This window comes from Bos grunniens, chromosome 6 (genome assembly GCF_055505025.1).
Source record: "Bos grunniens cultivar Pamir isolate PY7600 chromosome 6, Bosgru_T2T1.0, whole genome shotgun sequence".
Taxonomy (NCBI): domain Eukaryota; kingdom Metazoa; phylum Chordata; class Mammalia; order Artiodactyla; family Bovidae; genus Bos; species Bos grunniens.
Genome location: NC_141170.1, coordinates 2999065 through 3026766, shown reverse-complemented (window position 1 = coordinate 3026766; position 27702 = coordinate 2999065). Strand labels below are relative to the sequence as shown.

The 27702-nt window shown below is 62.3% G+C and overlaps 1 protein-coding gene across 1 annotated transcript; it reads left to right on the top strand.

Annotated features, from left to right (window-relative positions):
* Nucleotides 1-683: 683 nt before the first annotated feature.
* CPZ (carboxypeptidase Z) lies at nucleotides 684-24367 on the top strand. Its single transcript, XM_086407405.1, has 11 exons — nucleotides 684-1024; nucleotides 5794-5826; nucleotides 6969-7343; nucleotides 9507-9719; nucleotides 11735-11931; nucleotides 12582-12743; nucleotides 13050-13208; nucleotides 17648-17783; nucleotides 19484-19623; nucleotides 23156-23255; nucleotides 23919-24367. Exons 1-11 carry the CDS (start codon nucleotides 940-942, stop codon nucleotides 24251-24253), a joined length of 1935 nt encoding a protein of 644 aa, XP_086263531.1. The 5' UTR covers nucleotides 684-939; the 3' UTR covers nucleotides 24254-24367.
* Nucleotides 24368-27702: the final 3335 nt, after the last annotated feature.

Below are 27702 nucleotides of genomic sequence, written 5' to 3'. Positions count from 1 at the left end.
GGAGGGCGCGGTCTCAAAGGCATTGGCTGAACCCCAGAGCCGTCCCGACCCTGGGAGTAGAGAGGGGTTCTAGCGATCACCTTTTTTTCTCACCTGAGGGCTGAGGTCCTGGGCCTCCCTCCTCCCAGGCCCCTCAGGCCTCCTGCCCTGATGGCTCTGGGTGATGCAGGCAGGAGGCTGCGGGAGGGGAGGGGAGTGGGAAGGGGCTGTCTCACAGCTGCAGGTGCAGACAGGCGTGTGCACTCCAACACCCTGGAGTTGGGGTGTCTGTACTGGGCTCCCCGCATCTGGGGAGTGTGTGGCGGGTGGAGACACCCCGGAGAACCTGTATGCCACCACCTGGACGTCCACTGGCTCCTTTAAGGTGCTCAGTTGAGGACTGCCACGTTTCACTGCGCGCTGTTTGACACCCTGAAAACGGGGTGTCAGACCCCCCGCTGAGGTCCTGTTGGGAGAGGACTTCTCTGCAGGGTGCAGGCTCAGAGGTGGGGCAGGGGACGCCCAAGGTCATGGAAGAGACCCTTCAGGTGCATCCTCCAACCTGCGACAGGGTTGGAGGAGTGCACACTCCATCGCTCCTCTGCTGGGACCCAGGCCCGGAGCTGGGGGTAGCCGGCCTGGCCCCCCTGCCAGTCGGGTCCAGGGCAGGCCGGGCCCCCGCCTCCCCGGCTCCCCCTCGGTCCAGGAATCGGGGCTAGTAGGCAGCATCAGCGGGGGACCCGGAAGTCAGGTGGGAGGCGGCACCCAGCCCCAAGGGGGCCTCTAACCCCTGGGGGCGGAGCGGCGGCCTCCGGAAGCGGGCGCGCTCACGGCTCGGCGCGGTTCCTGGCGCGGCCGCTGTAACCCGACTCCCCGCCCGCGGGGGGCGGGAGCCGAGCGGCGCTGCGCCCCGGCCCGAGTGCCACATCACTCGCCCGGCCGCCCTGCTCGCCGCCCACCATGCGGCCCCCGCCGCCGCTGCTCCTCACCATGCTGGTCCTCGCCGCCGCCCGGCCCGGGTGCGAGCCCGCCTGGGACCCCGAGGGTAAGGCGGGACCGCCCGGCCCCGGGGGTGGAACTCGGCAACTCCGGAACCGCCAGCTTTCCCCCGCGTGACCCGGGGCTCCAGAGAACGTCCCCCAAATGGGCACCCTGTGAACCCTGGACCTGGGGGTCTGCACCAGAGGCGGGGCCTGACTCGCTGAGCGCATCCAGGCTGGGACCCCGGGGTGGAGTGCACAGGCAGGTTAGAGGTGCCCAGCTCTCAGCACCGCGGGCTCCAGCAGGGGCTTCCTCTTGGTCTGGGCACGGCCAGCGAGGGTGGGGGGGGCGGTGCCCTGCAGGTGGGGTCCTAGGGAGCAGGTGCCAGGATTTTGCAGGAAGAGAGGGCATTCGAGGTCCCTAGTCCTTCCAGGAAGGGGGCGGCCTCTGGACCCTGTTGCAGACTCTTGAGCCCTCCCTCCCAACTCCGTGATGTGGACAACAGCATCTCCGGAAGTGGGTGCAGAGGGCCAGGGAGGGGGTGCGGTCCGTGCCAGGGAAAGGGGGTGCTCCTGGAGGATTCTGGGGGCAGGGGATGGCGGCACTCAGGGAGCGTCCAGGGACTTCGCGCCTGGGAGGGTGACGGGAGGCACCTGAGGATGGGGGCCAGCTGGGGCCCGGGCTGTGGTCCTCCCCACACTTTGCCTTCTGGGTGGGCCTCAGTTTCCCTTCGCAGTGAAAGGTGAGGGTGTGTCTGGTCCGCCGCCCTCAGGGTCCTTAGCAGCAGACACCTGTGACCCGGACTGCTGAAGTGGGGGGTGGGGGGTTCCCTCCCACACTGGGGTCTGGGCGTGTTGGGTTCTGAGTCTCCCAAGCGCCGGAGGTTTGCGGACACCTGAGAACTTGCTGGCACCAGCCAAGTAGGTTGTGCCAGGAGCAAAGTGCCCCTGCAGTTTGCCAAGCCCATCTCTCCCTTTCCTCTTCTCTCAGCTCAAGTTGAATTTTCTCTCCACCTCTGCCCCACCTTCACCTCTTTCCTCCCCCACTTTCTACAGAAAAGCCGGGGGCCAGGCAGTGTGTCTGGGTGTGTCTGGGTGTGTGCCCACACTTGTGTGCACACGTGGGATGCAGAAGGTCATGCAGAGGGTGTCACGGATGGAGCCTCCCCCAAGACCCCAGGAAGTGTCCACTATTATAGGCTTGTCAGGGAGCACAGACCCCCTCCTCCAGGAAGCTCTCCCTGACCTGCCCTTTTCCCAGGGAGAAGTGCAGACCCTCCTCCGGACCCAGGCTGCCCCTTCCTCACCTGGAGGCTTGGGCAGGGAGGGTCTCTGTCTTCCCCTCTGTGCAGCATCAGTGCCTCTTTCTAGAATAATTCCTTTTTCCAGTAGGATCTCCTTATGAGCATGTGTGGTCCGTGGAAGCCCAGTGCCTCTTCCAGACCACACAGTGACGAGAGCATGGCCGGGCAGCTTGACTCCGGGCTGCTTTGTCCAGGACTGTCCTTGTCCTTCCTGTCTTACTGTCCTGGGGCTCAGAGCAAGCAGGCCTAGACCCTCACCCCTGCCTGTCCCTTGCCTTCTTATCAGCAGCCTGGAATTTGAGGCAGTCCACAGAGTCGGAGACGACTGAAGTGACTTAGCAGCAGCAGCCTTGCTTTGAGGGACAGGTCTGGGTTCAAATCCTGAATTCCCTGGACACTGTGTGTCCTTGGGTAGATGGGCCGACCTCTCTGACCTCATTCTGTTATTGTTCCCCATCTAAGACACCCGACCCCCGGCATCTTGCTCCCTTGGTTGAAGACATGCTGACACCTTGTGGTCAAGAGGTGTAACGGTCACGTGTGGACTGCTCAAGAGCAGCCTTTGGACCAGCGCTGTCCAACACGCTAATGCCAACCCTCAAAACATCGCCTAACATTTCCCAGAAGCTACTCGAAAGAGATAGAAACAGGTGAAATTAAACCTAAGGGCAAATCTTACTTAACCTGATATATACACAATATTGGGGCTTCCCAGTTGGTGCTAGTGGTAAAGAACCTGCCTACCAAGGCAGGAGATGCAAGAGACATGGGTTCTGTCCCTGGGTCCAGAAGGTCCCCTGGAGGAGGGCACGGCAACCCACTCCAGTGTTCTCGCCTGGAGAATCCCAGGGATGGTAGAGCCTGGTGGGCTGCCGTCTATGGGGTCGCACAGAGTCGGACACGACTGTAGTGACTTAGCAGCTTAGCTGCAAGTTGGTACTTTATACCCGAAACACACATCCTTTTCAAGTCGCAGCATTTCAGGTGCTCAGTGCCCGCGCATGGCTGGTGGGCACCACCCTGGACGGTGTGTCCTCTCGACCCCACCCCAGCCCGAGCTCCCCGAAGGCCCCCACTGGGGCTGGCCTGTTGTTTTGTGTCCCCCAAAGATACGTTGAAGTCCTAGGCGCCCTCCCCCATGCCTCTGACTGTGGCTTGATCGGGACCCGGGACCTTTGCGGGTTTGGCTGCGTTAGGAGGAAGGCGCACTGGCTCAGGCTGGGCTCTGAATCCCGTGACTGGTGTCTTTGGAAGAAGGTGGGGATTTGGGCACAGCACACCAGAAGGAACACGGGGTAACGGAGGCAGGGACTGGGGTGACGTGGCCACAGCTGCGGGTTGCTGGGAGCCCAGGAGGACTCTTCCCTGATCCTGCGGAGGGGTGTGGCCCGCCAGCAGCTTGGTTTTGGGCGTCTGGCCTTCAGAACCGGGAGAGGATCAAGGCCTGTTACACCAACCTGTGGGTCTTCGTTACAGCCGCCCCGGGAGGTGAGTCCGCCATCTCTCTCTTGCTCCTGGTAGCCACGCCGGAAGCATCTGTCCACGTCAGTAGATGCCGCCCTCCTGTCCATCGCGACGGGCACTGCCATCTTGTGGGCGGGTCACAAGGGGCCCGGCCCCCTCCTTCCTGTGCGACCCGAGCCACGTGTCAGCACCAGCTCGTGGGACCCTCCAGCAATGGTGTCAAGCCGCCCAGTCGTGTCCATCTCTTTGTGACCCCGTGGACTGTAGCCCGCCAGGCTCCTCTGTCCATGGGATTCTCCAGGCGAGAATCCTGGAGTGGGTTGCCATTTCCTCCTCCTGGGGATCTGCCCGACCCAGGGACGGGACCCGCGTCTCTCACGGCTCCCGCACTGGCGCGCGGATTCTTTACCACTAGCGCCACCTGGGGGCAACAGTGCGCACTACTGTTCTCACCCCCATTTTACAGACAGGGAAACCGAGGCCCAGAGAGGTGCTTAATTCCCGAGCTTCAGCTTTCTCATCTGTGACTTGGGGAGGCTTGGAGCCACCTGCAACCAGGAGGGATCCGCTTGTCAAATCCACTCAAGTCCAGGCAGCTGAGTGGGTCTGATGCTTAGAAGGAGCTGGCATGGGGGTAACTGCTGTGTTCTGGCCTCCTCCGCCCGCATTTTCCTGAGGCCGGCAGAGGCACCAGGGCCAGTGGGAGTTCTGCTCACCAAGTCTGAGTGCATCTTCAGCTCTGCCCCGCTCGGCTCTGGGCCGGCACGCGGCAGGCACAGGCTTGGCGTTGGGACACGGGTGTGGGGAGGAAGGGGCCTTGGCGGGAGCCATTGGGCCGGGGAGCCCTGGGGCTCCTGAGCTGACGGGTGTGGCGTCTCACGGGTCGGTGAGTGTGAATTCTGAGTGTGAGCGCTGGGCACAGATGCTCCTGGGGGGGGGGTCCTGCTCCGAGTGAATCCGTTTGTCTGTTCTCCCAACGCAGATGGGCAGATAGCGCAGCGACCGAGCAGAGCCTGGGGCGGTTTCCCGCCCTTCCCTTAGTCCCACGTTTTGGTTTGTCCTCACACCCCCTCGTGCGGCAGAGGGCAGTGGGCACAACCTGCGAACAGCTCAGACCGGAAAGGCTTGGAGTCGGGTGATGGGGTCAGGCGGTGGGAGCCGGGCACGTGCTTGGAAATTGCCAGGCTGAGAGAAGGTGGCTCAGGGCACCTGGAGTTCTCACCCACTGCCAGCCCGTCCCAGCGTGCAGGGCGTGGCGGCGGGCAGCTGCAGCCCTCTCTGTTGTGTTGAGGGGCAGCCCTGTTGCCTGGATGCTTCAGGAAGATTATCCTCCTGCCCCTTACGTTGCCCGAGTGGTTCCAGCTGGCTGGGATGCCTGGAGTCCTTGGCAAGAGGGCACCTTGAATGTCTCCTTCCCATGACAGCTTAGGGAGCTGGCCCATGGGGGTCAGGGGCTGTGGCTGCCCAGTCCTCAGTGGGGGAACTGTGGTCCATGTCGGGGGTACTGTGTGTACAGGGGGCTGCTCAGCTAGCCTAACAGGACCCCCCGCCCGTATCCCCCCTCTGGGGGGCTCGCGTATGCTCAGGTAGGCTTCCGTGACCCCAGGCTGTAAGGTGAATCCCTAGAAGCAGCCTCCATCCTCGTCAGACCGTGGTCCAGGCCTGGGTTCCAGATGAAGATCTGGGGTTAGGACACTTCCCCTCTGGTCCCAGCTCGTCCAGCTCTGCCTGTCTCTCTCCGGCCCCCGCCCAGCGCCCACTTCCTGATTTCTTGTTTCCTGCGCTTCCATCCCCCAGCCGAAGCTGGAACCGGCCAGTGGATGTATTCACACCATGGCTTTCGGCCAGCACTCCGAGTCAGTGCTCTGCCTTCTATTAGGGAAGCTGTGTGACCTCAGACTCAGTCTTCCCGCCCGGGGAATGGGGGTCTCGGCCACGTGGATGTCAGAGGGCGGCTGTGGCGGGGAGGGTGGGAGGGGCTGGGGGACCGGCTCCGTGAGGAGCAGCGGGATTTGGGGATGGGCAGGGGTCCCCGCCCCTGACGGTGTTGCCCCCTCTCTCTGCAGGTGGATGCCCCGGGTCTGCAGCTGCAGACAGCGGTACGTACCCGGACCGCCCGGTTTTGTTTTGTGGGAGTGAACACAGGCCCTCCACGCTCTCAAAGCCTTTTAGGGGGAGGAACCCGGGGTTCTGCAATGGGTGATGATTAAGAGGGCCCATCGATCAAATCCAGACCTAATTAAAAGAGCTAGAAATCAGGCAAAACAAGAGAGGGAGGCCCTTCCCTCTGTGCAGCTGGGCTCCCACCCCTGGCTCTGCCCTGGGCTTCTGCGGGGGTCTCTTCCATCCCTCCCTCTCCGTGGCCCCCCAGGCGGGCTCGAGGAGGTCTGGGGTCTGACTTGAGGTGCGCATGTGCCGCGCTGGCTGGCTCTGCACCCCGTGTGTTCTTGGCACCTGCTGAGTCTGGGGCTGGGACAAGCCCCTCCCCGCCTGGCCTCGAGTTCCTGTCTCTAAAGTGAGGAAGGGAGCACTGAACTCCTGGGGGTGATGCTGGAGAGGACGTGGATCTGGCGTATCGGAGGCGCTCAGAGCAGGCATTTCTTCAAGGCTCCTCCTGCCAGATTTGGGCATTGGGGTATTCTGAGCAGAAGCACTGGATTTTTTTTTTAAGTGAAAGTGGCTCAGTTGTGTCCAACTCTCTGCGACCCCATGGACTATACAGTCTGTGGAATTCTCCAGGCCAGAATACTGGAGTGGGTAGCCTTTCCCTTCTCCAGGGGATCTTCCCAACCCAGAAATAGAACCCAGGTCTCCAGCATTGCAGGCAGATTCTTTACCAGCTGAGCCACAAGGGAAGCTGGTAAAGAATTATTATTTTTTTTTAAGTAGGACAATATTTTTGCCAAACAGAAGTCAACCATATGCCTTAACGAGGCAACTCCTTGGCCGGGTTGGCTTTCCTGGGCCCAGTCTGCGGATGTGGAAGCTGAGACCCAGAGCGGCCTGCTGGGCCCTCTCACGGGCCAGCCCGGGGGCCGTCGCTGGTCCTCCCGAAGGCTCTGGCTGCCTCTTCCGGGGCCTTGTCCGGGCCTCTCCGTGCCGCCCGTCCCTGCTGGCTGTGGGCCTTAGTGGGGTCAGCTTGGGCAGAGTGGCACTTAGCAGGCAGGCGTCTGAGCACGTCCTGGGGGTCATCGTGGGAGGGAGTGCCCTGGTGACCCCACCGTCCCCCCCCCGCCCCCAGCCACGTGCGTGGACCTGCAGCTGCAGACCTGCAGTGACGTCACCTACAACCGGACGGCCTTCCCCACGCTGCTGCCGCACCGGTCCCGGGAGGCCGTGGAGTCCAGCTCTGAGTACATCCTCCTGAGCGTGCTGCACCACCTCCTGGAGGGCCAGTGCAACCCCGACCTGCGCCTGCTGGGCTGCGCCGTGCTGGCCCCGCGCTGCGAGGGCGGCCGCGTGCGGAGACCCTGCCGCCATGTCTGCGGGGCGCTGCGCGAGGCCTGCCAGCCCGCCTTTGATGCCATCGACATGGCCTGGCCCTACTTCCTCGATTGCGGCCGCTACTTCTCGGGCCCGGAGGAAGGCTGCTACGACCCCCTGGAGAAGCTGCGAGGTGGGCTCCAGGGGGGCCCCGCTGTGGTGAGCGGCTGGATGACCGGGCGGGCCAACAGGACATGCGTTGGGAGGGCAGTGCCTTGGCCAAGCCGGAGGCCCTGGGTGCAGGGGCCAGGCTGGGAGGGCAGAGGTGTGGGGGCCTGAGTCCTGGATGGCACTCCCCTCGCCCATCAGAGAACTGCAGGGTGCTGGTGTGAGGAGCCTGTCTCTCTTGAGGCCTGCCTGGCAAAGCCTGTGATCGCCTGTGGCCGCTCCTGAAAGATCACACGTGGCATATTGACTGGAGCGGCAGCCAGATGCCTCAGAGTGGGGTCCGTGGAACCCCATGGGCTCAGGGAAGCCACCCAGAGGGGCTGTGGAGATGGGCTTTGGTTCCTCATGCAGACAAATGAGTGGAGCTGGAATGGGCAGCCCCGAGTGATAGTGAGCCCCCCGTCTCAGGGGGCGTGCGAGGCGCTTCTGGGGGCCACATGGCTGTGAGGTGGGGCGACGGGTGACGAGCACCTCTGCAGGCCTCCCTGCCCCCCAGCCAGGCTTCCAGAGTGAGTGAGACGGGTGGTCCCAGTGACCCTGGGACCCTTGGTGGCCTGTGAGGAGAGCCCTCTAATCTGGTCCAGACCACAGCCCCCGCGTCACACGTGGCTCCTGAGAGCTGGGCGCATGGCTCAGGTGACTGGGGATTGAAGTTTTGATTTTCCTTGATTGTAATGAATTTGAGCCTAAATGCAAATAGCCACCCGTGGCCAGTGTGCGTGACACCGGTCGGTGCGGGACGGTGGCTTCCGGCGTCTCGTGTGCGGACGTCACAAAGCTCACAGGGAGGTCCACGTGATCTGGGGTCAAGTGTCACACACGTGTTGTCTCGTTAAGACCCCACAGTGACCCTGAATACGGGTGCAGCCATTTCACAGGTGACTGACTGGAGGCTCTGGGAAGGCCACCAGCAGCAGGGTGGGGGCTGGTGTGAGCCAGGCCGGCCACTGACGGATGGGTCGATCAGTCCACGTGCCTGATGGCCCTCAGGTGCCCGCTGTGTCCACGGCTCCCAGCTGGGAACCAAGGAGGTGGTAGGTAGCAACCAGGGGTGCCTCGGGTTGGCCCCCAGCGAGCCCTGGCTTCCCGCTCCGCCAGTCACTGGCTGTGCAGAGCTCAGGGCTGATCCTGGAGCTGAATCTGGGAGGGAGATGAGGGTGCCGTCTACCTGCAGCTTCTTTGTGACTCAGAGGCCCATGGGCTGCACTTTGCAGGCAGACGGGAGCCATCCGCCAGGGAAGAGGCAGGAAGCGTGGCTGGGTGGGGGCCGAGAGACAGAGGAAAGGAACCCGACATCTCTGTGGGGCCAGGCCCGCCGGCCCCGGGGAAGCCTGCAGAGTGGGCTGGAGGGAGTTTATTTTGGGCCAGTCTGCCACCAAATTGCTGGTTCCGTCTGCTTTCTTCTCCCTCAGAAACCATTTTGAGCAGAAATGAAACCACAAGGCAAGTGAGACGCTTGGGAAAAGCGTGCACTGTTAGTGCCCCTGCTCTCCAAGGCCAGCCCACTGGGACCTGCGTCTTCCCGTGCAGAGACCCCACGGGAGGCGGTCTGGGAGCCCCTGGGCTGGCCTTGGGGTGCTCCTGTGAGTGGGAGGGGCCCGCCAGCTGGTCTGGGGATGGCCGTGGTAGACAGCCTACCTATGCCTGGAAGCCCAGACTGTCTCCTGAGGAAGCTTTGCAAATTTGGGGGAAAAGCATACCTTCTGCTCCCCCGTCCCTCCCCCCTCCCTACCCCGTCACCGCTGATGCCTGGGGACACAGTCATCCTAAGTCAGAAGGCAGCCAGACCACGGTTTTCTTTGAGGATCCTGTCCACGTGCGTCTGTTTTGTATTCTGCTGCTCTGTATGTTACAAAATTTCCAAACAAACCCCATACGCCTGTTCTTCACTGACGCTAGGAGCTGCATTGCTGTGTACACCTGTCGGGGGCTGTGATTAGCTGTCCACGTCAGGTTTCACAAAGGGAACTTTACTTACAAACTCAGTCATGTCTGGGGAGCCATCCGAGGGGCCCGTGTGGGTCCCGACATCCCGGGCTCCCCAGGGCGGGGCTGGGAGTTGGGGCGAGGGCAGCGGCAGCCCCGAGCTGACCCCTGGTGCCTGTGTCCACCCACCCCCCACCCCCAGGAGGCCTGGACATCGAGGAGGCACTGCCCTCGGGCCACCCACCCACCTTCATTCAGTTCACCCATCACTCCTACGCCCAGATGGTGCGCGTGCTGAGGCGGACGGCGGCCCGCTGTGCCCACATCTCCAAGACCTACAGCATCGGGCGCAGCTTCGACGGCCGGGACCTGCTGGTCATCGAGTTCTCGAGCCGGCCTGGCCAGCACGAGCTGAGTAAGCCACTGCCGCCATCGGGGGAGGCGGGGTGAGCAGTCTGGGCTGGGAAAAGGCACCGGCCCGCTTGGCGTTGGGGTACACGAGCAGGTCCTCGGTCCTAATCAAAGCCCCCGTGTTTGGGGGACGGGGTGGGTGGGGATTTGGGGCGTGTTAGGGGCGCTGGGGTGCTGGCCACCTCCCACCAGGCGTGTGCGCCCACCGTCACAGCCACGCTGGGAGTTGGGGAGGAGGCGGCCAGGAGGGTTACGGCCCTGGGGGCTGCAGACGTCGTGGGCCTTGAGGTGAGGGGTGCACGGTGACCGCAGGCCCGTCAGACCTTGTGCGTCTCTAGTGAAAACCCTAACTGTGTTGTTGTTTCTGCAACCTTGCCCTGGTGCACCTGGACGCCAGGCAGCTGTGTGGGCGCTGGGTCCTGGACCCTGACAGCTCCTCCTTTGAGTGTCATTCCCAGAGCGTCTTCCCATTAATTTAAAACCCAAGTCCATTTCAGCTCCTAGGAGGCTACGTCCTGTTTGGAGCTGGGGCCCCACGTGGGAAGCGCTGGATCTCACTGTGCCTGCAGCCGCGCTCTTGCAGGGCTCAGCGGCGGTCGGGCCCTGCCCCGGTCCTGGTTCACCTGCCGTGACGGGGAAGGCCCTTCCGGCCTGGAGCGCAGATGCTGGAAAAATGACTGAAGCCATGTCAGGGGCAGGTCAAGGAAAAGGTGCTGGGCTCCGGGGCTGGGGCGTGGGGGTCTGGCCCCAGAACCCCGATGTTCTGACAGACTCGGCACCCTGGCTGGACGGCCTGTTTCCTGGGTAGCGAGGCGAAGATGAGCACCAGCCTGGCTCCGGGGCACTGAGAGCAGCTGGGCAGAGGGTCCCAGGCCTTCTCCCCAGCCCCTCAGCTCGTCTGTGCCTGAGATCCTGCGAGTCGGACAGGATCCGTCTGGATCCCATTTGACCTTGGTCCTTACCAAGTACTCAAACGTGGCCCTCGTCTTGGCCAAGCGGCTCCGGCCCCCGTTGCTGGTCTAGCTGCGCTCAGCCTGGTTTCCATCCGGGTGGCTTCTGCAGCATGGACTTCACGTGCCCAAAGCCCTGTCTCCCATCGGGGGTCGGAGGTCATCGAGCCTCGCCCCTGCCTCCAGGGCCCACCCTGCCCGGCTCCCCCTCCAGCTCTGGGCTGAAGGCGGGACTCCCGCTTTCAGGTTGAGGGGGCGCAGCTGAGGAACACGGGGGCGGGCCGTGTCCTTTGTGAGGGGCCACGGGCAGTGACTGCTGTGACAGCCTCAGGGGCATCTGTGCGCTGGGGCTGTGGGAGGGACGGGGCTGCACACAGCCTGGGAGGGAGATGCCGTTTTCCATGTGAGCAGTGCGGGGCTCAGAGAGGAGAGGCGGCTCGTGCAGGGTCCACGTTAGGAAGACCGCCGGGCTCCTGGTCCGCTCTTGCCCGCGTCCACCCGCCCGTGTAGCCACCCATTCTTCCATGTGCGCCCTTCCAGCCACCTTCGTTCCTTCTTTCCTTCCTTTCTTCCGTCCTTCTCTCTCCCTTCGTTGCTTCCCTCCTTCCACCTAGCGATCCTTCCACCACCCACCTTCCCTCCATCCAGGCCCTCAGCCACGCATGCATCCTTCCATCTGTCTTCCTTCCTTCCACCTACCCATCGCTCCATCTATCCATCCTTTCACTCCAGGGCCACCTGTCTTCCCGTCTAAGCACCAGTGTCCGCTCTCCTCCACCGCACAAGCACGGGGAGTGGCCGTGAATGAAATTCACACAGACCGACGACAGTGCCTAGGATTATTAATCAGTTATCATTGATCCATCACGCTGGTATTTAAGGCTCTACATCACCGACGAGCTCAGCGGAAGTGGTGGCCTTGATGAGACCTCGTTAATCACAGAGACACTTGGGCCAGAACCAGCGTGAATAGGTTCCGTAACAACAGCCTGCCCTTGCCACGTGGGCCCTTAGGTTTCCGGGACCCCGGAGGCGACCCCCAGGTCACTGTGTTCCCCTCCCCCCACAGTGGAGCCGGAGGTGAAGCTCATCGGTAACATCCATGGTAACGAGGTGGCGGGCCGCGAGATGCTCATCTACCTGGCGCAGTACCTGTGCTCCGAGTACCTGCTGGGCAGCCCCCGAATCCAGCGTCTGCTCAACACCACCCGCGTCCACCTGCTGCCCTCCATGAACCCCGACGGCTACGAGGTGGCGGCCGCAGAGGTGAGGGCCCCACGCCGCCCCACGGCCGCTGCCTTCCACACGCCCTGTCCGCTCAGCCACCAGCGGTTGTGGAGGGTCTGTGCCCCTGCCGTCCTGGGTAATGGGGACTCAGCGGGCACCCATACGGGCAAAGCCCTGCTTGGCGTGGGGACCAACGCTGGTAATGCTGTGGTGGCTTAAAAGGTGACATGCGCTGTGGAGACAGGATGAAACGGGGGTGGGTGGCGGAGCCAGGAGCAAAGGGCCTCTTGGAGGAGGTGACTGAGCAGGGCCTTCAGCGGGTGGGCAGTGAGCTGTGCATCCTTGACGTGGGGCACCCCGTGGAGACAGGATGAAACGGGGGTGGGTGGGGGAGCCAGGAGCAGAGGGCCTCTTGGAGGAGGTGACGAGTAGGGCCTTCAGCGGGTGGGCAGTGAGCTGTGCATCCTTGACGTGGGGCACCCCAGGCAGGGCACAGCCGGCTGGCTCGGGGCCTGGAGGTTGGAGGGTCAGCCCGGAGGTCTGGGAGGTGGCGGATGAGCTCCAGAGTTCATCTCATGAAACCAGAGAGAACCCCGCCCGCCGTGACTCTCAGCCCAGCCTTGGGCCTCCCACCAGGGGGATCAGGGTGGGCATGCTGACCCCCGGCTGGGGGCTGTCCTGTGGTTCAGGGCGCTGGCTACAACGGGTGGACCAGCGGCAGGCAGAACGCGCAAAACCTGGACCTGAACCGAAACTTCCCCGACCTGACGTCCGAGTACTACCGCCTGGCCTCGGTCCGCGGCGCGCGCAGCGACCACATCGCCATCCCCCAGCACTACTGGTGGGGTAAGGTAGGAGCCCGCTGCCGCACCGAGGGCTCCGGTTATTCCGGGACCCTTGGGGGGTCCTGCCCCTATTGAAAGCACCCAGAGCCTGGCAGGTGCCTGGTGACGGTGCGTGGGAGGGCTGCCTGGAGGAGGTGGCGTCCACAGGAGGTGGGGGAGGAGGGTTCCAGGCCCAGGATGGGCACTTGGGGGCACCCAGTGGGGTGGGGCCGGGGCGGAATCCTAAAGCTTAGGCATGGGGCTGAGTGATCAGCAGGGACACGCCTTGCCCTGAGGACCGTCTCCTCCTCCCCGCCGACCCACCCTGGGCAGGTGGCCCCCGAGACGAAGGCAATAATGAAGTGGATGCGAACCATTCCCTTCGTGCTCTCAGCCAGCCTCCACGGGGGCGACCTGGTGGTGTCCTATCCCTTCGACTTCTCCAAGCATCCCCAGGAGGAGAAGATGTTTTCTCCCACGCCCGACGAGAAGGTGAGAGGCTGGGCGGGTTTGCTGTGGGTGGTGCCCTCGGGGGGCCTGAAGTCCTTCAGGTCCTGAGGCGAGTGCCTTCCAGCCTTCTGAACCATTCGGAGCCTTCCAGACCCAGCTCCAAACCCCCTCCTCCAGGAAGCCTTCCAGCCAGCTCCGCCCCTCCCTTCTCTGGCCACCCCACCTTCCATCAGTGTCTCCTCTGGGAGCTCCTGGGGTGGGCACCCTGGCTGAGTGCCCTCCCCACACAGGCCACCCCAGGGGAGGGCGCGGCCCCGGGCGGTGCCAGCAGAGGGCAGTGCTGCGTTGCGCATGGCGCCCGGCGGCTCCTGGCGCCTCCCCCGTTGTGGGCAGGGTGGGCTTGCTAAAGGTCAGGTCCTTCCCTGGTGGCTCAGCTGGTAAAGAATCTGCCTGCAATGTGGGAGACCTGGGTTCCATCCCTGGGTTGGGAAGATCCCCTGGAGAAGGGAAAGGCTCCCCACTCCAGTATTCTGGCCTGGAGAATCCCAGAGAATTACTGGAGAAGGGAAAGGGTACCCACTCCTCCATCTTGGGCTTCCCTGGTGGCTCAGCTGGTAAAGAATCTGCCTGCAATGCGGGAGGCCCCGGGTTCGGTCCCTGGGTTGGGAAGATCCCCTGGAGAAGGGAACGGCTCCCCACTCCAGTATTGTGGCCTGAGAATCCCATGGACAGCCCACAGGGTGGCAGAGAGTCGGACACGACTGAGCGACTTCTTTCACTTCTCAGGTGCCCTGGGAAGCAGTGGGGTCCAACTAGGAGTTCTGGTCACCTGGGCCCAGAGGAGGCCCGTTTTCCCCACTGGTCAGAGCAGCAGGGGATGAGACCCGGGATGCTGGCCGGACCCTTCTCTGGCTGCATTCTTCCCTTCTCCGGGGGCATCCCTGCCCTGATGGACACCAGAGCTGGCCTTCTGGAAGGGCATGGGAGCTGAGGAGACCAAGGCCAGGGACTGGGGGTGAGCTTTGCTGGGTCACCCCCTGGAGTTGAGCTGCGCAAACTGCCCTGATGGCCCCCATCCCCCAGGGCCGTTTGTGCCCCGCCAGGAGCAGGAGTTTCCCACCCTCGCAGGAGGCCGCAGCTTGCAGGACTTCCCCTGACCAGCACGGGGAGGCTCCGGAGGGTCTGACCGGGTCACTAAGGCCTGGGCACTAAGCGGGCCCCCTGGAGGCCCAGACTCGGGCGGAGGGCCGGGCCTGGCCGCTGCCGCCTTCTCAGACCTTCCCCTGGTACTGGGGGCAGGGCAGAGAGCGTGGGGCGGGTCCCGGATGGACAAGTGCCCGGGCCGGCCCCCGTCTTGTTCTGTGGTCCCTCAGGGGTCCCCCTGCCTCACCCAGACCCCCTCCTCACCTCCCCACGGCAGGTCTCCCCCTACCACCATGACGAGGACAAGGCCCTGAGCTGCGGGCCCTCGTCTTCGGGGGAGACGGAGCCAGACTCGAGCAAGGACGAGGAGGTGCGGCCTTGGCCAGGGCAGGGAGCTGCCCGGGAGGCCGGGGACGAGTGGGGGTGGGGTGCGTGTCTGTGTGTGTGTGGACCGCAGCCTGAGGGTGGACTTTGAGAAGGGCGTCCTCTAGGGCCAGCCCCCCCGTGGAGCCGGAGGATCAGGTGGGGACTCCCCCAGGCTCCCAGGAGTGAGGCTCAGGGCTGTGGGCAATGGGAGCTGGGGGGCCCAGCGGGCACGGGCTGAGCCCGCCCCCTGCAGCGCCGGGGGGCTGCACCATCCGGACGTCACCTGTGTGTCCCCGCTGACTGGCCCTGCCCTCGTTCGTTCTGGTGCCCACTGCCTCCCTCACTCAGCACATCCCCACTCAGCCACCCACCCAGTCACTCAGCCACCCACCCAGTCACCCACTGGCTCAGCCATTCACTCATCACTCACTCATTCATTAATTCACCCACTCACTCATTTATCAACCATCCACTCATTCATTTCCTCCCTCCCTCACTGATTCCCGCACTTAGTCATTCATTCAGTCACTCAGTCGTTTATTCACTCACTCATCACATACCCATTCATCCACTCACTAATTCACTCACTCACTTATTTGCTCACTCGTTCATTCACTCACTCATCCATCGCTCAGTCATTCATTTCCTCACTCATTCATCACTCATTCACTCATTAATTCACCCACTCACCCATTTATTCACTCGTTCATTCATTCCCTCCCTCCCTCATTCACTCCCTTACTCAGTCACTCACTCACTCACTGACTCCTACAACCAGCACATGCCTGGGACCCAGAGAGGTGCTGGCTTCTATGCTTGGGGCTCTGCAAGTGCTTCTGGAGTGGCTGGGTGTCTCCCCTGTGCCTGGCCTGTGCCCGCTGTGGCTGTGCCGTCAGAGGGCAAAGTCAGCATCTGGGTGAAGCCCCTGGGCACCAGGCTCAGACTCTCTGGCTCTCAGGGGCAGATGCGTGAAGATGCCTCGAGGGGGGAAGTTCACCTCAACGAGTCCCCACAGAGTCAGAACACCGAGTGCCTTCCCCACCAGCCATCAATCACCGATCGATCATCCTTCAGACCTGCAGCCAGCGGTGGTCTCTGTGGAAACCAGGGTCCCAGGAGAGGCTTGGGGAGTGGGGCAGCAGGAGGAGGGCCTGAGCAGGGTGTCCAAGCCACACCCCCAGACTTCCATGGTGCCTGGTGGATGAGGGCCAGTGCCTCCGGGCAGCATTCAAGGCTCCTAGGCCAGCCAGGGCTGCCTGCCTCGCCCCTCTGTCCCCCTACACACCTGCCCCTTCTGCCAAAATCCTGCTCCCAGCTCGGCTCCAGCTCCGTCCTGCCGTCCAGGCCCTCCCTGGCCCGGCCCAGCCCCCAGTGGGAAGGAGCTAGTTTATGCAGGTCCCTGGCCGGCTGGCCCTTCTCTCTGACCCTGGCCCGTGCTCCTGGGCTGCAGCCAGTCCACGTCTGCGCCTCCTAGCAGCCCACCACACCCCACCTTGTTTCTCTGGGAGTGGTCATGATCCCTGTGTCTTCCCCACCCACCCACACCCGGCACCTGGGCAGAGCTCCCGCCCCCAGGGCAGGCCTGATCCCAGCCAGCCTGGGGCTCGAGCACCCTGGGGTGGTGGGGACTTTCCCTGCTCTCCTGAGGGGCTGACTGACAGGTGACAGGAGGCGGCCCCAGGGCAGGATGGAGAGAGACCAGGAGAGAGGATTTGGGGGGGGGCACACCTTGGAGAGGGGCTAGCCTAACCTTCTGGGCCTAACCAGCCTAGGTCCCACTCTTCAGATGGGTGGTGGGTACCAGAGAGGTGGGGACCCAGGCAGAGTTCCAGAAACAACCCCGTCAGCACCTGGATGCCTGCCTGAAAGGGCTGATGCTGACCACAGGTGGCTGCGGCTGCTGGCAGGATAGCGGTCCTTGACTGCTGACCTTGGTGACTGCAGGACACCCATGGGCTTGTATGTGGGGACTTGGGCTGTGTCTGTGGGACCAAGTTGAAACTGCAGCCTTACCCTGAGAAACTGGACGCATCCTTCTCCAAACCACAGGCCCTGGGTCTGAGTCATCAGGAGAGACCTCACTCTGGCCTGGAGCAGCCGCTCATTGCTGGCCCCACCTGTCCACCTCCCCTTTTCTTAAAGAAGGGCCCTCATGCAGGGACACCCTCTCCCGGGGCCCGGGGCCCCTGAACAGGCCCAGAGCAGGCGCACCCCTCATCCATCTGGACCTTGCTTGGAGCCTCCACTCTGGGTCAGACCTGTGTCCGGTCCTGGGACACACAGGTGGCTGAGTCCAGTCTGGGAGGAGGACCTGGGGCCTGCAGGGGTGAGGGGTGTCATGAGGGGAGCTCTGGGCTGGGGGAGGCCAGTGGGCGAGGGGCTCTGCACCACCTAGGAATTGGGGCCACCCTCCAGGCCCTGCCCCCAGGCTCCCCCCCTCCCAGGGGGTGGCAGACCCTGAGCTGCGTCCTGTGTGGGACCACCAGACGCAGTGGAAACTGGGGACAGGTTATGGCAGCAGGCGGGTGGGCTCCTGCAGCGGCTGGTGTTCCTGGGCACATAAAGTGGTGAATACCATAGACGTTCACGTGAGAGATGAAGGCAGTAAAAATGGGACCATCCCAGCCCCCATCCCCCCCCACCTGTTTCCCCGCAAGGCCTGCCCTCTGCTCAATAGCAAGAAATGCTTCATGCCGACCTACCTCGGAAACGCCCCCTTCTCGAGGGGAAGCCCACACCACCTAGCCAGGTGTGCAGGGCTCCCTGACGTGCCCGTGTACCCACCTCCGTTCCTCTGCACATGCTGGGCCCGCTATAAAGACACTGCCCCCCTCCCACCTGAGCTGCAGGCGTTCCCTGAGGCAGCCCCGCCCACGAGGCACCTCCCGCCTCACCCTCTGCCCCCAGCTCAGAGGGCGTCCAGCAGGGCGCCCACCACAGCCCTCGTGGGGACCTCTCCGTCTCCCTTCCAGATGTTCAAGTTGCTGGCCCGAGCCTACGCCGACGTGCACCCTATGATGATGGACAGGTCGGAGAACAGGTGTGGGGGCAACTTCCTGAAGAGGGGCAGCATCATCAATGGGGCTGACTGGTACAGCTTCACCGGAGGTGCGCGGGCCGGTAGAGGGGGTGCTGGGGGGCGGGGCCGGGGGCGGGCTGGAGCCCGGGGTGGGGGCGGGGCCTTGCGTGGGGGCTGGGCTTGGGGCGGGGCTTTGGTTGGGAACAGGGTGGGCTGGGGGCGGGGCGCGGTCTGGGATGGGGGCGGGGACCGGGCGGGCCAGAGTCCGGGGCGGGTCCTGGGGCGGGGCGGGGCCCGAAGCCCGGCCGGGACTGGGGGAGGGCGCAGCTGGGCAGGGGAAGGGCTAGGCTCGGGGTCCGAGCTGAACTGGGGCTGGAGGGAGGGAAAGTTCCTATATCCGGGAAGGGCTAGACTTCCTGTTGCCTTTTCTGCAGTTTATTTAATGGTCACTTACCATCTCATGATCCCACCCATGACCAGTTCGCCTTTTGGGGGTTTTGTAGGGTTGCCTGATGGAGTACAGGATTGTCAGTGAAGCCGGAGTTTTAGAGAAGTGAGGAAGGGTGTTGACTACTATATAAATACTAACTCCAAACATGTGGGATGTTCTTACACTAAAACTATATTCATTATTTCTCTGAAATGCGGGAGCAGGTGACTCCCTGTGTCACTGGGGCCCCGAGGCTGAGCCCACAGGCCTCCACGCGCTGCTGGCCACCCCTCCACGCTGGCATGACGCTGAATATTCGTGTCCCTTGACAGATAAGGAAATTGGACTCAGATAAGGAAAGGGCCAGCTCGAGGGCCTGAGCCTGTGGCAGAGCTGAGACTCACCCTGCCTGTCCCCCGACTTCTCCTGGGAGGTGGACAGGGCGGCCCCTCAGCTCCTGTTCCAGAGACGTGTTCTCCTCTGCTCAGCGCCCCTGCTGCCCACGGTGGCACATGTGGTCTTTCCCTGGAGGGGGCAGTGCAGCTTCTGTCTCACCAGGACCCAGACACATGGGTCCCCTGACCCTCGGGGGGAGGGCTTCGAGTCTCAATCATGACCCTTCAGTGGGGTCTGTAAAGAGCCCACTGGGGTGCTGAGCCTGGGAGAGGTGAGCCGGGCTCCCCACCCACCGGGCATGAGTTCAGGAGGGTTAGGGGCCATGGCCAGGGACAAAGGGGCCATCTGTGTGCGGACTTGAACGGTAACTCATGAGGGGTGGCTGCTGGCTGCCAGGGCTTGGAGGAGGCCCTGAAGCTCTGAAGGTCCAGGCCCCAGAGCCACCTAGAAGCTTCTGCTGGACAAGACCTCCCAAGCAGTTGGGGTGGAGGGCAGGCTCAGGGGGCGGTGGTCAGCCCGACCTGCTCCAAAGGCTCTGTGGCCTCCCAGGCCGGCTGTCAGCCCCCCTGAGCTGGGCTCCCCCAGAGATGGAGTTTGTAGGACCTTCCTCTCTGAATCGTTCTCAGGACTGACCTGTAATTGGACACTGTCATCAGTGACCGCGCTGGGGCAGGGGCACCTGTGGGCCCAGCGTGAGCCCAGCTTCTGTGCTGGAGGTGGCCTTGCTCCTGCTCCCCGAAGGCCGCACAGATGGTGGGGGAGTCTGTGGACAGGGGCGCCAGACCACTTGTTCCCCAGCCCAGTTCCCCCTCCCCTGGGACCTTGGGTGGGAGCCGTCTGCCTCCATCTGTCTGGCTGGGAGGCCGGGATAGGACTGGCCTCTCCCAGCTCTCCAGCCCGGGCCCGCGGGGGCTGGTGTTGAGGGCCGCTCGCTCAGCTGCCCCCACCCCCACCGTGCTGCAGGCATGTCCGACTTCAACTACCTGCACAGCAACTGCTTTGAGATCACGGTGGAGCTGGGCTGCATGAAGTTCCCCCCGGAGGAGGCACTCTACACGATCTGGCAGCACAACAAGGAGCCGCTGCTAAACTTCATGGAGATGGTGAGCTCTGCGTGCTGTGCCCGACCCCGCCCGGGACCTGGCATGCGGAGGGGCGCCCAGACCCGGGCCCCTCGGCGGGCGACCCCCGGACCGGGACACCGGACGGCGGGGCTCGGCGTCCACGCGGTCACGTAGTCATTCTGCACTTGCTTCTTCGTTAACCATCTGTGTTCATGAGTGAAGGCTCACCAGACGTCTCTCCTCCCCTAGGCCCAGCCTCGGGGTGGCTGGGGATGCCAGGGGGGCACACATCAGGGTCCCCAGTGCAGCAGGGGTCTCTGTGAGGGGAGTGCAGGGGCAGTGCAGCCCAGGGCAGCCCCTGACCCAGCCTTGGAGGCCAGGTGTCTTCTTGGAGGAAGGAGGCACCGGGATGTGTCTTGAAGTGGAAGTAGGGGAGGTCATGCCACAGGACAGGAACCCTCTGGCAGAGGGGGTGGCGTGGGGGTGTTTAGACCACCGAGGGTCCCGTGGCCAGAATGAGGGGCATGGCCCTGGGAAGAGGTGAGTCCTGGCTGGGAGCACGCCCGCAGGGCATGGCTGGCAGCAGGGTGCGGGGTCGTCAGGCAGGGCCTGTCCTCCCCTTAGGCTCGGAGGGGAGGACACGGGCTGCTGGGGTGGGAGTAGGGCAACAGGATTGAGGGGTGACCTCCTCATCGAGGGCTGAGAGCCTCCAGAAATAAGCGTACCGTGAGCGGGGGGCCTCAGAGAGCGTGTCTAAAGTCACCCCTCACCGGACCCAGAGAACCGAGACTCCCGGTGGTCCAGTGACCATGTGGGGACCCAGTGCTGAGGTCCCGCCACCCCTTCCAGCCCTGCCCCAGCCCTCAGGCTCCGCAGCGTGCCCCCCACCCCTCCCAAGGGATGCTGTTCTGAATAGGGTAATGCTCATGTGAGGGACACGGAAACTCAAAACGGAGCATGATAATGGGGGTTTTGTGAGAAGCCTCTGCTTTTTCCTTTTTCCCGAGCATCTTTAAGAATCATAAAAATCGCATGTTGCTGCCAGTGAGGAGCAGGTCCGAAGAGAGGAGCAGGATTGCCCGAGGGAGACAGCAAGGGGCTGTGAGCGTGCAGAACTTTACAGTTGGTGCCCCCTGCCTCCAGCCCCAGCCACACGGCCTCGAATCCTGCCACCAGGCCTGGCTGGGAGACAGGGCTGCCGCGTTTTTCAGTTGGAAGAATGAGGGTGCTGGGGAAGGATCGTGCCAGTTGGGGGACCCTGGGCTCCCATCCAGGATCACGGGGGCTCTGATATAGCCAGAGGAGGAGACAGAGAGGGTCAGAGAGTGACTGCGCTGGTCCGATGTCATCGGCCTCTCGAACTCAGATCTGCCTGCCCCAAGCCCCAGTTCCACTGTCGAAGCCCCTCCCTTCTAGAAAGATCAGGAACTTCCTCCCGGTGGGGATCGAGCAGAGCCTCTGGGCCAGCAGCTGCAGCAGTGGGGAAGGAGCAAGGCCCCGGATGACAACTGGACATTGTCAGCGTGGGGTCCTTCTTGGAGGCTGTGCCAGCCACCTTGCTGCTCGGGGCCGGGCAGCATCAATAATGGCTCATGGCCAGGCCTCCTCGCGCGTCACGCTTTACGGCCGTCTGGTGGAAATGACTTTTAAGGAGCCTTAAACGGGGCTGGGATCGCTCTGTGGATATTGCATGTGAAGGCTCGGGGCATAAAGATTTAATACTGCAATCGGCCGGGCAGCCTGTGGCCGAGCCTGGCTGCCCCCCAGGACAGTCCCCAGGACAGCTGCCCGGGCCTCCTGATAAGGATCTGTCTGTCATGTCCACTGAGGCCTTTCCCTAAGTGATCCTGACCAGGCCTGGGGGGGTGGCGTCCACCTCCCTCTGGTTGAGGTGGCGGCGGGGGGCATCTCTCCTCCTCTGCCTGAGGGCTCCACGTGCCTGCTTCTGCAGGATGATGACCGTCCGCCTGAGAGCAGGGATGGACCAAGCGCTCGCTGGAGGTCCTTCTGTGTGTCTGGCCTCTGCTCTAGGGTTAGGGGGCAGGGAAAAGGCAGACGGTGACATCGCACTGAGGTCAGAGCTGGAAGAAGGGAACCAGGACTGTGGGTTCCCCAAGGAGGCCCCCGGTGTGACCAGTCATCAGGGAGGGCTTCCTGGAGGAAAAGGAGTGTGAGCTGTGTCTGGAAAGGGGAGAGGGATAGGTCAGGCCTTGTGAGCAGAGGAAGGGCGGGGTGGAGGCTGGCAGTCCTGGGCAGCCCTGGAGGAGGGAGGGGCAGCCTTCAGGGACAGAGCAGCCCCCAAGCTGAGTTGCCATTCCCACCCGGAGTCCCGGCCTCCTCTGACGTGAGGAGGATCGACCTCTGGTTGTTTCCTGCCGATGGAGCTAGGGTGCTCAGCTTGTGCCTTGCATGTCATTTTAGGAGAACTGTGCAGAGGCTCTGGGAGGTGCTTTCTTTGCCAAGTGTAAGGCTTCCTGGCCTGATGGTGACGTGTGCGTGAGCTGTGGGGTATCTGCTCGGACACCGCCCGTGCTTAGGACCAGCCCACGGAGAGGGTGGGGCCGCCCTGCCTCCAGCTCGGCTGTACTGATTCTTATTCCCTGAGGCAGGCACAGCGACCCTCTGTTACAGATGGGGAGAGGGGCCGAGATGCCCAGGTGGCTTGCCTGAGGTCAGAGAGCCGGTTGGTGCCCGGCTGGGACTGACACCAGGGTCCCAACCCTCAGGCCTGTGTCCTCCTGCTGCCTCCCCACTGCCTTCGGGACCCCGGCCCCACTGGCCCTAGTTACCCAGGCAGGGGGCTCAGATGTGTTCACAGGTGGGCACAAGGGGTCACAGGTGCCGCTCAGGGCTCAGGAGATGTTGTCGGCCTGACCCCCTGAGCTGGCACTGTGGGCCATTTGGAAACCCTGAATGGGGTTGATTGTTGCTGGGGGAGGACCCCGGCGGTGGGCTCCTCATTGCTCACCCTCACCTCACAGACGAGGGTTTCCCTGGAGACAGCCTGGGTGGGCTGCCGGGCCCTCAGTTCAGTTCAGTTCAGTTCAGTCGCTCAGTCGTGTCCGACTTTTTGCGACCCCATGAATTGCAGCCCGCCAGGCCTCCCTGTCCATCACCAACTCCCGGAGTTCACTTAAACTCACATCCATTGAGTCGGTGATGCCATCCAGCCATCTCATCCTCTGTTGTCCCCTTTTCCTCCTGCCCCCAATCCCTCCCAGCATCAGAGTCTTTTCCAGTGAGTCAACTCTTTGCATGAGGTAGCCAAAGTACTGGAGTTTCAGCTTTAGCATCATTCCTTCCAAAGAACACCCAGGGCTGATCTCCTTCAGAATGGACTGGTTGGATCTCCTTGAAGTCCAAGGGACTCTCAAGGGACTAGATTTGATAGATAGAGTGCCTGAGGAACTATGGACGGAGGTTCGTGACATTGTACAGGAGACAGGGATCAAGATCATCCCCATGGAAAAGAAATGCAAAAAGCAAAATGGCTGTCTGGGGAGGCCTTACAAATAGCCGGGCCCTCAAGCGGGTACAAACCGTATCCCCACCCGGTCCTTGGCCCCCTCAGGTGCACCGGGGCATCAAAGGCATGGTGATGGACAAGTTTGGCAAGCCGGTCAAGAACGCCCGGATCTTAGTCAAGGGCATCCGCCACGACATCACCACTGGTGAGCAATTCCTGGGGCTCCTGCAGTGCTCAGAGTGTGACCCTGCTCCATCCGTCCACTGCTGGCCTCGGGGGAGGGTGAGGCTGGGGAGCCCCGGGGGTCTGTGTCCACCTCGAGCTGTATCTCCTGCAGCACTGAGCCCAGCGGGTGGGGACACATGCAGGTCTTGACTGCTGATGACCATCGATGTGGATCCTGTGTTTTCAAGAAGGAACACCACCATTATAGACAGAGCCTGTGGGTTCACGTCCCAGAGCTTCTATCCCAGTGACCAGCTGTGTGTCCTTGTGGGCTCTGGGTGCCCTCAGGGATTTCACAGCTGGTTTGAAAAATACCGTACCCTGTGACGTGTGCTCCTGGAGGAAACAGTCCAGAGAAAGGAGGGCTTGTTAACTGTGTGTGTACAGGGGTGGGGTGGGGTGGGGTGGGATGGACTGTGAAGGCTTCAGAGAGGAGGTGTGGCTAGGCAGGGCTTTGCGGGATGAATAGGAGTTTGACAGAGGGAGGCGGTGGGAAGGACGGTGGGTTCCAGGCCCACACAGAGGCGAGTGCACCCTTGGAGTCTGCTGTCCTGCAGGCAAACGCCCCTGACCCCCAGTGCCCACTGTCTCAAGGCTGTGTGGGCCCAGCTCCGAGAGCCATTCCCCTTCCATGTGTCTGCAGCCCCAGATGGTGACTACTGGAGACTGCTGCCCCCGGGGGCCCACATCGTCATCGCTCAAGCCCCTGGCTATTCCAAGGTCATCAAGAAAGTCATCATCCCTGCCCGGATGAAGAGGGCCGGCCGCGTGGACTTCATTCTCCAGCCACTGAGGACTGGACCCCAGAAGTTCCTTCCCGGGTCCCGGAGGGGTGGGCTCGGAGGGGAGCCCCAGGAGCCCGACGAGGAGCCCCTGGGGGCCCGGAGACAGCCCACGACCGGCGGCAGCAAGCCCTGGTGGTGGTCCTACTTCACGTCGCTGGGCCAGCACCAGCCACGCTGGCTGCTCAAGTACTAGGTGCCCCGGCCCTGCCGGACGCGCAGGCCACGTCGTCTCCTGCTCTTGATCGTCTTCCAGAGGCGTCCCACGAAGCCGTCTCCGTCTCATTAAAGTGTTTCTCTTCCCCTCCCACTGTGATGAGAGGCTCTGTGTGCGCGGCCCAGCGTGGCCGCTGGAGGAGAGAGGCCCGCCTATCCTGCCCGCCTCCGGGGTCCCTGGCATGGGCTCCTCTGTCCCCCCAGGCGGCCATCCCAGGGCGGCTCTGCCAACCCTTCTGTGCGCAGCCCATTCCTGGAAAGGGAGGCCTTGAATCCAGAGGGGCCTCGACGTTATAGACGGAAAGCCGAGGTTCAGCAGGGGGCGTGATGCCCCAAGGCCACACGGAGAGGGTGATGCCGGGCTGGGACTTGAGGCTGAGGGTCCTGGGGTTGACGGCTGTGTGTCTGGGAGGATGTGGATGCAGGTGGGAGGTGGGGGGAAGCTGGGGGGAGCCTGGTTGGGGAGTGGGAATTGGCTGAGCCCCCAGCAGGTGACAAGGTCATCATAGTCTCTAGGGCAGGTGAGCCGGCAAGAAGCATGGCCCAGCAGTCACCCTCAGAAGCGCCTGACTCCAGGAGGAAGGGTCTCCCTCCTCAGCCCCCTCCTCATCCTGTGATGAAAGCATCTCAGGGCCCCTCAGGGCCCCCTCTTGGTCCACCTCTGAAGTTCGGTGTGTCTGTCCGTCCTGGGATTTGTCGGATGGGGAGTGAGGAAGCCTAACAGAGGAGGCCCCTAGAGAGGGTGTGCTAGTCATCTAGGGCTGCATAGCAAAGCCCCGCAGACCACGCGCACTCGTCCCCTGGTCTTGGAGGCTGGGAGGCCGAGTCAGGGTGTCTGCAGGCTCCTTCTGCTCCAGGCCTGTGTCCTTGGTGTCTAGACGGCCGTCCTGACCCCCTGTCTTCCCATCCTGCTCCCTCCACGCCTGTCTCTCTATCCCAGTGTCCTCTGTTTATATAAGTCTTATTGGATGGGGGCCCACCCTGAGGGCCCCATTTGATTTGATCACCGCAGTCTCCAAATACAGTCGCGTTCGCGGGTACTGGAGCTTAGGACTCCAACATATAAAATCTGGGGAGTGGGGGGTGGCCGGGTGGGGGGGACACAATTCAACCCCTAAGAGGAGGACCGGCCACAGCTCGATAGTTTCCTTGCTGGCTCCTGGCTGTGTTCTTAGAGGTCCCTTGCATCCCTAGTCCAGGCCTGGGCAGGGTTGACCCCATACAGAAGTGGGGGTGTATCTTGCCAGAGCAGTGGCTTCACTTCATGAATATCAGCCTGCCCCCCACCCCGCTGCCCTTGCCCATCAGCATTGTGGGAGCGCGTCCTGCCAACCTGGACCAAAGCCGACAGGAGGGGGCATGCTTCTGGTGCAGGGCGGTGTGTGGCGGCGTGCAGGAGGGGGCGCGGGCCTCCTCCCGTCACACAGTCGGCCCCATGCCGCGCTTCATGGTTTGCAGCCAAGGCACGTGTGTGCGTCCTGGGGGTGATCCGGAGCTCTGGTCAAACACCACGGCTCGTGGAGTCCCTCTGCCCCACACTCACCCCTGTGCCAGCAGTCCCGAAGAGCAGCGTGTATTTGGTCCCACTGTGTACCGGGCACCCCATCCTTGCTGCACAGATATGGGTGCCACCCAGAGAGCTTTTGTGATGAGTTCAGGACCTTGTGGTGTATGGGTGGTGTCAGCTGAGTCCCTCCTGCAGGACCCCGTGTGGGGTTCCTGCTCGCCCCACGTCTCTCACCGGCTCCACTGGTCACGGGCAACTCCCGGGTCGGTCTGAGAGGCGGAGACAGCTCTGCCTGGAGCCCATTTCACGCTTCAGGCACTGGAGGTGAGGACAAGGGCAGGGAGACTGACCTCTGAGAGACGCCCCAGCCCCCAACTGGTGCCTACACTGTCTGCGGACAGCAGAGACCCCACAGTGGCTCCTCTGTCCTTTCAGAGAGCCCAGGAGTCCTCGGCCTCGCCCTGAGCCAGGTTCCCTCCCGTCGTTTCAAGTCTCCTGGTTTCTAATGTGGGAAACGGTGTTTGGAAAATGTCAACTCTGCAGCCGAGCGCTCACTGCCCTCTTCTCCACGATGGGGGTGGGGGACGGGGGCGGGATCACAGCTTCCAGACCCTGAAGAGGACAGAGCTGGAAACAGGGTTCCTTTGTAGGGGGAGCATGGATGGGTTCATGTGCTTGGCTCCAATCCAAGTTCAGGATTACTTGGCCCCCCGTGCTACCCCGAGAACCCTTGGTTTCCACAGCGATGGGAGAGATCAAGTCTGTATTTGTTATAATCAATCATTTGCTTTATTCCAAATGCATACACACTAACCTCAGACACCACCACCTCTCCACTGGCCATGTGATGACGGAAAACAGTTTGAGATTTTCCTTTTTTTTCTGTTGCTTTTGTGCTGGGAAATAACCTGTTAAGATACAAGGTCAGATTATTAGCTTTTACTCATCCTGAGGCCATGCAGCTGAGGGCCAGCAGAGACTGGCAGGCAGATTCTGAAACGGTGGGAGACTGGTCTGCTGGAGACTCAGCCAAGGATGTGGAGGGTGGGGCTGAGGGAGGCGTGGCTCAGAGACTCAAGGAGGCAGGCAAAGTATCTGGAACTTAAAGCCATGATTCGTGAGCCAAAATACAACTTTAAGCTGAACTGAGAGAGATCAGGGGCCTTGGTTGTGAATTAGTGTCTGGAAAGGCCAAGGACAAATATATCACCGAGAGAAAGCCGCAGGGAAAAGGGATGTTGAGGACAGACCCAGCAGCCCCGTGTGCAAATACTAGGGGAGAAAACCAAGGAGTAGGGAAAAAATGGAGCGAACGATGGATTCGTGACGGCAGATTGAAGGAGCTCGTAGGTTCAAGGCAAGACTGGTGGAGAAAACACGCCAGATATAGTCAAATGAAGTCTCTGAATTCTCAGGGAAAAGTGAAAGTCTTGTAAGCTTCTATAGAGGAAAAAAAAAAGTCTTAAAAGGCAGGGACTTCCCCTGGTGGTCCAGTGGTTAAGATTCTGTGCCCCCAGTGCAGGGGGCTTGGATTCAACTCCTGGTCAGGGAGTTAGATCCTGCATGCTGAAACGTAGACCCCACACGTGGCAGCAAAGGTCCCACGTGCTACAGCTAAGATCCAGCGAAACCGTATTTAAAAAAAAAAAAAAAAAAGAACAGTGCAGCTATATAAATTAAAAAAAAAAAAAAAAAAGGCATCAGATTGCCCTTGGACTTCTCATCTGTCACTCTGAGACACTAGAAGACGGTGGGCCAGTGTCTGCAGAGAGCTCAGCAGCGAGGACTCTACTCAGCACTCCCACCCGGGTTGTTGTTCAGTCGCTCAGTCGAGTCAGACTCTTTGCGACCCCATGAACTGCGGCACGTCAGGCCTCCCTGTCCTTCACCATCTCCCAGAGTGTGCTCAAACTAATGTCCAT